At 42.4% G+C, this 9,093-nt stretch overlaps 2 protein-coding genes across 2 annotated transcripts in view; one reads left to right on the top strand and one right to left on the bottom strand.

Annotated features, from left to right (window-relative positions):
- Positions 1–2,304, top strand: part of SARC_04793 (hypothetical protein) — a 3,031-nt gene extending 727 nt beyond the window's left edge. The window contains exons 2-6 of the mRNA XM_014301353.1: positions 67–218; positions 449–615; positions 1,305–1,422; positions 1,671–1,759; positions 2,027–2,304. Coding sequence (XP_014156828.1) covers positions 67–218; positions 449–615; positions 1,305–1,422; positions 1,671–1,759; positions 2,027–2,075 — 575 coding nt within the window. The 3' untranslated portion in view covers positions 2,076–2,304. The remainder of the gene's footprint in view (positions 1–66; positions 219–448; positions 616–1,304; positions 1,423–1,670; positions 1,760–2,026) is intronic.
- Positions 2,305–2,709: 405 nt separating this feature from the next.
- On the bottom strand, positions 2,710–9,093 carry SARC_04792 (hypothetical protein). The gene is made up of 15 exons (XM_014301352.1): positions 8,993–9,093; positions 7,671–7,756; positions 7,236–7,485; positions 6,972–7,032; positions 6,299–6,403; positions 5,991–6,081; positions 5,719–5,788; positions 5,321–5,461; positions 4,935–5,080; positions 4,716–4,772; positions 4,565–4,615; positions 4,380–4,433; positions 3,913–4,012; positions 3,607–3,701; positions 2,710–3,178 (listed from the first exon to the last, which is right to left on the bottom strand). The coding sequence occupies exons 1-15, from the start codon at positions 9,051–9,053 to the stop codon at positions 2,915–2,917; spliced, it is 1,632 nt and encodes a 543-aa protein (XP_014156827.1). The 5' UTR covers positions 9,054–9,093; the 3' UTR covers positions 2,710–2,914.

The following is a 9,093-nucleotide window of genomic DNA, read 5'->3' as shown; positions in this document are numbered from 1 at the left end:
ATTCACAATTGTCGAAACAAAATTATAAAACCTCCCTTTCTCATATATATTTCAATGGTCGTACAGAGAATGATGACTCAGATCAAGGAAATAGCAGTGGGACAATCAGTAGTGGAAGAGACACGGAGAGCACGACTTCGATAGCCGTCGAGCCAGATACTATAGAGTTGGCCACGGAATCGGACGATGTTGGATTAATAGATGGCGTACGACAAGAGGTGAAGTAGATACTAAATATGGAGATATAATAGAACTCTGCTTCGATTGCTTTTACTGGATACTTTTCGGATCGAATTCCAGCGTGCTGAATATATCTTTTAGGGGACAAGAGTTGTCAAGCACGAGAAAATTGTATCTCATGTCCGTTAAAAAATATTATAAGTCACGCCTATAATCTCACATAACAACCTGTCTCACACCATCTCGTTTTGTCCCGGTTCATTCTTAGGTGGCGACCTGGTTCAATCTAACGCGTGCACAGAGGTACCAGGCATTCGCCCTTTCTTTCGGGATAGGCGTTATAATGATCTTGCTAGGGGTGCTAGCCATAGGCTTTGGCAATCTTAGCTCCTTCGCGGTGTTGTACAGTTTAGGGAACATCCTACTGTTCGGCAGGTGTGTAAAACAGGAACCATATACTCACTTGTATGGTTTCATGTATGTGTTTGATTATCACTTTAGTATGATTGTAGATTGTCGCAGGCGGCGTTGATTCTATGCTAATAGTTACCTGGGGTCTTGATAGTTGCTTATGTATCAGTTTCTAGCGTAAACAGTCGCACCTTATCCTCGTTGTCTATTTTTCGTGGGATTTCTAGTCCGACATGCTTGATCGCACTTTGTAGATTATATGGTTTCTCCTACCGACTCCAGCCTAGCCCTGTTCCACTCACCCACCATCTATGCCCGTGAACTGTTAGTTTTAAATACGCAACTGCTGAAAATGGCCGGAGCATGGTAGTTCGAGCTATCTCACCCGATTCCAATGAGAATAAGCATGTACTTGATGGATAATATACATAGAGAGAAATGCCTGAAAACTCATGGTCATTTTTCTTGCCATCTTTCAGCTCGTTTGTACTTGAAGGATAAAATACATACAGAGAAATTCCTGAAAACCCATGGTCATTTGTCTTGCCATCTTTCAGCTCGTTTGTACTTGAAGGATAATATACATACAGAGAAATGCCTGAAAACTCATGGTCATTTTTCTTGCCATCTTTCAGTTCGTTTGTACTTGAAGGATAATATACATACAGAGAAATTCCTGAAAACCCATGGTCATTTATCTTGCCATCTTTCAGCTCGTTCTTCCTTTCTGGATTTGTGGGACATCTAAAGGTCATGTTCTCTGAGGGACGCGCCACGGCCAGTGCTGTCGCATTGGGCAGTATAGTACTCACACTTTTTGCTGCGTTTTGGGTATGTTATCTCGAAAGCGCCCAGATTCCCGCGAAAGTACAATTTATGCTGGAAGAAGACAGGTGATTGGGATGGATATAATGGTAGTTAAAGAAACGAATGTGTGGGATTTATTTTTATCTACAAGCTAAGCGCATCTGTAGGTTGTGCTAGTCCTAATTGTAGTGAAATATGAACCTGCTGGTGTTGCAAATTGTCCGGTATATTGATCTCACTTTTGCCACATCTGATACAACTTCAAACCGCAGTGGAAGTCGAAGATCCTGGTCCTGTTGTTTGTCTTCATTCAAGTCGGCGCCAATCTGTGGTACAGCTTGTCGTATATCCCTTACGCCAGGTAAATGAATGTCTGATCGCGATCCCGTGCCCAGTAGCTCTAGAACATTGGAGTAATGTATTCATCCAAAAATTTCTGACTGTGTTATATATTGACAGTATACATGACTGAGACATGAAGTATATCTATTGATACTCAATCATAAACAAAAATATGTATCTGGTTTTATTCTCACCAACATTTTGCTGTACACAACATATCGACTGCACTCAGAAATTGGCGACACAAGAAGCTATAACTTAACTGATATTTAATTTCTGTATACAGGGCTTGGGTGACAAAGATACTGTCGAGGACGCTAGATGATGGCCAATAGCTGTGCCTGGTAGCGAACGCGTGGGTCTAACCGCATTAGACCGAGCTGACCGACACACTATACGCTATATTTAGAATACAGACTCTATATTTAGAACTATCACAACATACCGGGACTCACTGTGTGAGGACTGCTATGAGCTCATAGGATCTGTAGAATTCGGGCAGAAAATTACTACAATTTCGAGCCTATGCTATAAAAGCTGCCAATTTTGGATCGAAATTACGGCCAAGATATTGTGAATAGAAGCACAGTATGCAAAGCTTTCTACGGCGCAACTATTCGACTTTTTACTTTCATTTGATCTCATTGTTCTGGAGTAATTATGTTGTTTCCGACAATTATTTAAGAAACAGTTACAAATTTGTCATATTCTGACATTGAAGCATAAAAGCATACCAGCACATAGTGCTATAGACACAATTTAGTATCTGTTTCTGCTTAGGTTTACGTTTACATAGATATTAGCGACAGCTACATCGAAGGCACACTATCATTCATAGATATGTATATTTTCTTAAGGGCATGCCAGGTAAAACGCGATGGACCTATGCAAACAGTATATCTGGGGCGGAATGACAGCTGGTTCTGTGGGACCAATGTATATACAGACGCCAGTGGCGTGCATAGATCAGTTCTGTTTTGAATTCAGTAAAGTGTCTTTGCGTACATGTACGTACACACGCAAATATATGCATATAGTATTATGCACATAGATACGTGTATAAATACATGTATACATAGACATAAAAACGTTTTAATCATATCAGGTTTGTGCATGTTCCTACTCGACTGCGGCACCCGAATATATAAATATCAAAAGGTGTCTACCATCGACGCTACTCCTTCACGGAGAACAGATCCCTACCCAGTAGACTATTGGATCTGACATCCTTTTCTGATCTACGCCGCTTGGAGGCTGTTGAAAGACCTGGATGAGATCCCGGGGCCATTCTGCTGAACGAGGGTGTCCTAGGCGGTTGCCCTCGTCTGATGAATGGGGACTCCTTGCAGGGTATAGTCATTGCGGACCTGAAGACCCGAGATTCCTTTGGTAAGAGCCGCTTCAGCACAATCTGAAGGGCTTGCTGCACGAAATACATCTGAGAAGGAAAGGGAGAATCCCGAGTTCAGACTGTTGGTATATCTCCAATGGGGTCAAGCGTGCCTATGTGTCAGTTTGAGTCAGTATATCCAATGCCTTTATAATACGCCAGATGGAATAAAGATCGAGCAATCTCTTAGACTAAATGTCGTTCGGCCATCGGTAGAGGTGACTGTGACATGGTTCCGTCTTGTGCGTACCTCTACTTTGCGATACAGTCTGAAGGTTGTATTTAGTGATTCGGTACAAATGCTCGATATATGCATCATCTTTAAAGCTGTACATCTATAAATCAAACGTGCCAACTACATTTCGGCAGTGCGGCAGTTTATCAGGAGTGAGGCCATTCACGGTTTGATGATGCTGTTTCGTAGGTGAATGGCAATACTTACGTGCAACGCACACCAGTACCATTACAATACACACCTTTTCCTTGTGGCAACTGTACACTTTGATGTAAGTTTCCTCGAACGTGTTCGGCAGCAAACCACTGACTTGCTCCTTCGGGATCTTAAAGGAGTCTGCACACAAGAAATCAATACTAGTTGTATCATTTGGATTCATTCAATTGACCAACGAAGAAATCAGCGGCGCGTATACGAGAAAAATTTGGTGATAATAAACCACGAATTCCATCAGCCAATCCAATTGCAATAAGCAGCTTCTCAAATGTGATAGACACAGATATACAAGTTTTAAAAGGAGTGTGGCAGCAAATGCTGACTGACTCACTTTGTGCACCCCAGCGGGAATAGAAGTTGACACTGTCGACAGGGTTTTTCTTGTTCATAGCATAGTTAGTGGTCACCTCGTCGATGAATATGTCTCCGGGCTGTGTGATGGTGCGAGCAGAGGCTGAGTGTGAGGACAGGTGTGACCCATGTACGCTTTCTCGCACAAACAAACACCTCAGGAAATAATTTAGTGCAGCGAATGGCCAGTACGGTGATAGTTCAAGCTCACAGTCTAAATTGGGTTGTTTTTCATCAACAAAGTTTCTTGTCTTCTGGTTGTGCGCAGAGTACGAGTAGTTGACAGGTATGAATTGTGTTTTGCTTGCGACTGCATTCGTGTAGGCCATCGTAGATTCATATGTTCCATCATAGCTGCAATGACTTGGATTTGTAAGTTTTCCGATGAATCGGAGATCAGTCTTATGTGCTTCTCACAAAGCACACAGCACACCACATTATGCATACCTTCAGATTCCACGACCCCTCACCAGCTGCAGCTATAGCTTCCCTGGTCAGATTCTGTACCAATACATGTAAATCAGATGAGTGAGGGTGGTGACGTATTATATTATCGATGGGGCAGGGCGCACTTATAGGCCTTTGAGAATAGTTGGGATTTACTCAATCGAATAAATGACGCTACAGCCTACCTCTTTGACGATTGGCTTCTGTTCTTCGGTCACCAGGAATTCGTGGACAATCTGAGAGAAAAATAAATATATTATTGGTCTTTGGAACAGAATACGTTATCTTGAATTCAGCAATCAGGTAATCAGAGAGGCGAATAGCGGGTAGACATACGCTGTAAAGGTCTCGAATCTTCATTCGCTGTATTAGTTTCCGAGCTCCTTCCAACTCCTGTTCGAATCAAGCGGGAATTGAGTTTAGATTGAATGTACACTCAACGCTACCGAGAACTACGCTACCGACTACGCTACCGAGACACACCCAGAACAAGAGAGAAAAAAAAAGGAGATATGAATGCAGTCATGCGAGGGGATTCCACTCATATAATCATACCGGTCTCTTAGAGCGGCATATATCATTCAAGACGGTGTGATCGGTGAGATCCTGGAATCTCTCCGGAGAATGGATGGCCTCACTGAACTTCAGATACGGCTCAGCTAGCAGCATGGCGTCCACCATCATGGCCTCGACAGCTCTCCCTGGCGTGTATTAGATACTTTCGAGCTTAATACGTGTCCAGAATATGTGTATGACCCATGTAGAATCAAATATACACACAGTATGTGATTGTGACTACAGATGACCTACATGTGCATACTTGCTATTTTATGATATACACGCATACACGGGGGTGTTCACGCCTACTCGACCGCTCTACTTTCTCCTAATTCTACGTCGAGGAATCAGGTGCTGACGATGCTCCCGACAGCGGCACATACCTACGCGATGCTTGTATACTGTCTTGTGTAGCTTAAAGCGCACGCCATATAGATCGTATACTTGAAAGGCCATCTTCTCCTGGAAACAAATTCGGTTGCCGATAACAGCACTGTTGTCCATAAGGCGCTGATAGTCGAAATCTACAGTTGGAAAGGAATATAAAAGATGCTGTTCGTATATGTGTACGGAATCAATTGCGGTAAACGCAATTTGTATCACAATACACTCACTGCAGTGCCTTTAGAAAAGTGCGAAGACAGGCCGTATGTCACCTTATGGATCAAGAAGTACCATATCACACTGCCACGTTAAATATCAGATACGCCACGATTTAAAAGTGTATGGAGCGCCGCGTGACACCTATACTTGATAAAAGGCAGTGAACTATCAAACATACCAGTTTTAATCCCCACGTTCTTCGCGTCTCTTAGGAAGTAGTCGAACTTGTCGACATCGATGCTGTTTTGCTGTATGGTGTAGTCCATAAAGCAGGCAATGAGTACTTGACGGTGGATGTCCACAACGGACAAACCATGGCACACAACAGCACATGCACTTTGTTGTGTGGCATGCGTACCTGTCTGCTTACCAGGTCTGAGCACGCAGAGTGAATTGTCATCTCGCACACACTTGGTAAAGAAATTAGAACAATCGTACGATCACTCATACCTTATTCGCAACTATATCGTACAAAAAAACCTTTTCCTGGTCCTCACCCGCGCAATTTACTGGTTTGCCTTGGACAAGGGATTTTACGAAGCTGAAGTACGATGGCAATTTGGTAGTAGCCAATTAGTTCGGGAAAGAATAATCATTTTTTTTCGCGCCTGCAACAGATTCGAAGAATCATCAATACCGCTCATTCAGGTACGTTCATAGATAGATTGTATTGAGAAATGTATACAGATTGATTGCATCGGGTTCGTAGTATCACAGAATTTGTGTGTTCACACGTGCAAATGAGCGGCATAGCATACCTTCGATCTGTGTTGCTGAAGTCGATGCCATTCTGATCGATAAGATAATCGAACATCATTTCTGACGCATCTTCGTGAGACCAGTTGTCTGTCGCTTGGGAGCCACTGTGCCCGACATGGAACAGACTCGAGGGTTATAATGATGGCGATATAATCAAAGTAGTATATACGTACGCACATAATAGTCCACATACATAGAAACCACCTCGAGGGTTAGAATGATGGCGATATAATCAAAGTAGTATATACGTACGCACATAATAGTCCACATACAACCAAATGTATGACATAGAACCGCCTCGAGGGTTAGAATGATGGCGATTTAATCAAAGTAGTATATACGTACGCACATAATAGTCCACATACAACAAAATGTAAGACATAGATAGAGCAGCCTCGAGGGTTAGAATGAAGGCGACATAATCAAAGTAGTGAATACGTACACACATAATCGTCCACATGCACCAATCCGATAATGCTGTAACGCACAGTAGTGTGATATGCCTACGAATAGACCCAAGAGTTCGGTAGGATATAACCCGCCATGTACACAGACTTCACTATGCTCATGTCCGAGGTGCAAGCGTGGTGTACAAGCATAAAGGAAATTATTGAAAACTTGACATTGGTGTTGAGTTCGAGAATATATATATCTTAATTCTGAAACACCTACCCTTGCTTGCGGATAGCTTTCATGAAAGGGCCGTCGAACAGATGACTGAATGGTCCATGACCTGAGTGTATGAAACAAGATACGCATGGCAATGTCAACATAAGATGCGTATAAACATGTCATAGATATCCTTTATCGGAATATCTGTGAAATCACAACTATACAATTGAAACACAGAAAACAGGGCCATTCTTCAACTATCGTTGGCAGGTAGGGAACATCGAGAGGTGATAACTGTGGTAGCCACTATAACAGCGCACTCACCTAAATCATGAACCAGGCCAGCAATAGCCACACAGTCAATGTCACGTTTATCCAGACCCAGCTCTGGTTGATAGTCCTGTAGTTTCTTCGTCCACAGACGGGCCAGATACGAAGTACCGATGGAGTGCTCGAAACGTGTGTGCACCGCTCCAGGGAAGACCAGGTAACAGTTGGCAAGCTGTTTGATCTCACGGAGCCTTTGGAATTGCAGTGTGTCTATGAACTGCAACTCTTCGGGCGTCAGCGGGATCTGAGTATGTTAGAGCAACACATAGGTGAGCAGTCACGGATAGCTTAAGCATTGAAGTCTGCTGGCTAAGTTATATCAACCGATGAAGCTTGTGGTACTTAGATCGGTAGGACACTCCAGGAACACATGACCACAATGGGGTAGTCTAAAACAATCGAGCAAACTCAACACGGCACGCAACCAACCTGCCCATGGACGCTGTCACAGATTGTCTTCACAGGCCGTGATCCTTGTTGATGAAGGAGATAGCCATATTCCGTCAATTCTGGAGCTGTATGTAGTATCAGTTGTGTGTTAGCAATTATGAATCGGAACGTATGAGCCATGATAGAAGAAGGCACATACAGAAAAATTAAATGAAGACACACAGGTTGCACAGTGGACGGTACTATATGTTCTAGTGGTGAATTCTAGTACCTACTTCCAACTTTTATGAGCACAAGATGTTAAAAGTTACTATGTATTATGTTGGTATATGCACATATATACGTGTGGATGATACAAGTTCGCGCAATGGCAGCCTATTCGATATATCACAAGATGCCAAAAGAAAGTAAGCGATTGCTTAGCTGAGTTTGAATAGCTTAGTTGGGTGAGTCGTGTACGAGACGAGAAGAGACACTTATGTGATACCCATAAGTTAATGACAAAATGCGACAAATTCAAGTGGTTTCCCCTTGGAATGTATTGTACACTCATGTTTCGAGAGAGGCGTTGGACAGAAAACGATACTGGAGACATGGTAAACATCCTTAATTATGCACATACCTATGTGCGAAGTAGTGGTGATGGTTGACTATGCACACAGGTACTATGCGCAATATATATATATATATTTCACACACTCTTTTAAAAGGTTTGTATAAGATACTGAATCGCCCTCAGTACATGCCTCCGAATATGAACATGGTGTAGATTCTCTGCTAGGTATACCATAGGTTCACACGAGAATGCCCTGATTTTATCGTATAGTGAACTGTCCAGAATACATGCATAAATATATACACAAAAATACAAAGTTAATCTCGTATAGTGAAACATTCACACCATCCTATAACAGTCAAATATATACTAGACACCTTCAAACAACCAATGGCATATTGATCAAATTTAACATTAGATACACATGATGAAATATTGAACAAGTAAAGACATAATAGCCATACATTGACAAACTGAGACATACGGAACATCCTTTTAGGGCATCTGGAAGTTTCAGATACTCTGAAACACACGGTATGTCATATAACATCACAGGTGTCCGTATCGTGTGCACGTATAACATTGTCTAGTAGTCAACGTAATATACATCCTGAGCGCAACCGAGCTTATATACGGGATGTGCATGCCGAACTAATACATAAGATGCACACGACAGTCCAACGTGGCGATCGAGTAATGTGCAGTAAGTGCACATCAAGCTTATTGTGATCACACTGCTGTATATGATGTAGACGTCAAATTGATGAATACGATGTGTACAATCAGACATAATATGAGTACGTACTGGCTTCTCTGGTAGATCCTCTCGTGGAATCATATTCGCCGAACGATGCTGTGCGTTTCATCGTATATACGAATCCACATTCGTGTCGACAGGTATATATA

The sequence above is a fragment of the Sphaeroforma arctica genome (genome assembly GCF_001186125.1).
Source record: "Sphaeroforma arctica JP610 unplaced genomic scaffold supercont1.283, whole genome shotgun sequence".
Lineage (NCBI taxonomy): Eukaryota > Ichthyosporea > Ichthyophonida > Sphaeroforma > Sphaeroforma arctica.
This window is presented reverse-complemented; position numbering and strand designations above follow the sequence as displayed.

What these genes read in the sequence shown, in the direction of transcription:
- SARC_04792 (XM_014301352.1), bottom strand. Translation starts at nt 9,053, where the DNA reads ATGAAACGCACAGCATCGTTCGGCGAATATGATTCCACGAGAGGATCT. An exon ending in GAACGTGGGGATTAAAACTG is followed by an intron (nt 5,462 to 5,718) that starts GTATGTTTGATA and finishes TTCCAACTGTAG; the next exon opens with ATTTCGACTATCAGCGCCTT. An exon ending in TATGCCGCTCTAAGAGACCG is followed by an intron (nt 4,773 to 4,934) that starts GTATGATTATAT and finishes TGATTCGAACAG; the next exon opens with GAGTTGGAAGGAGCTCGGAA.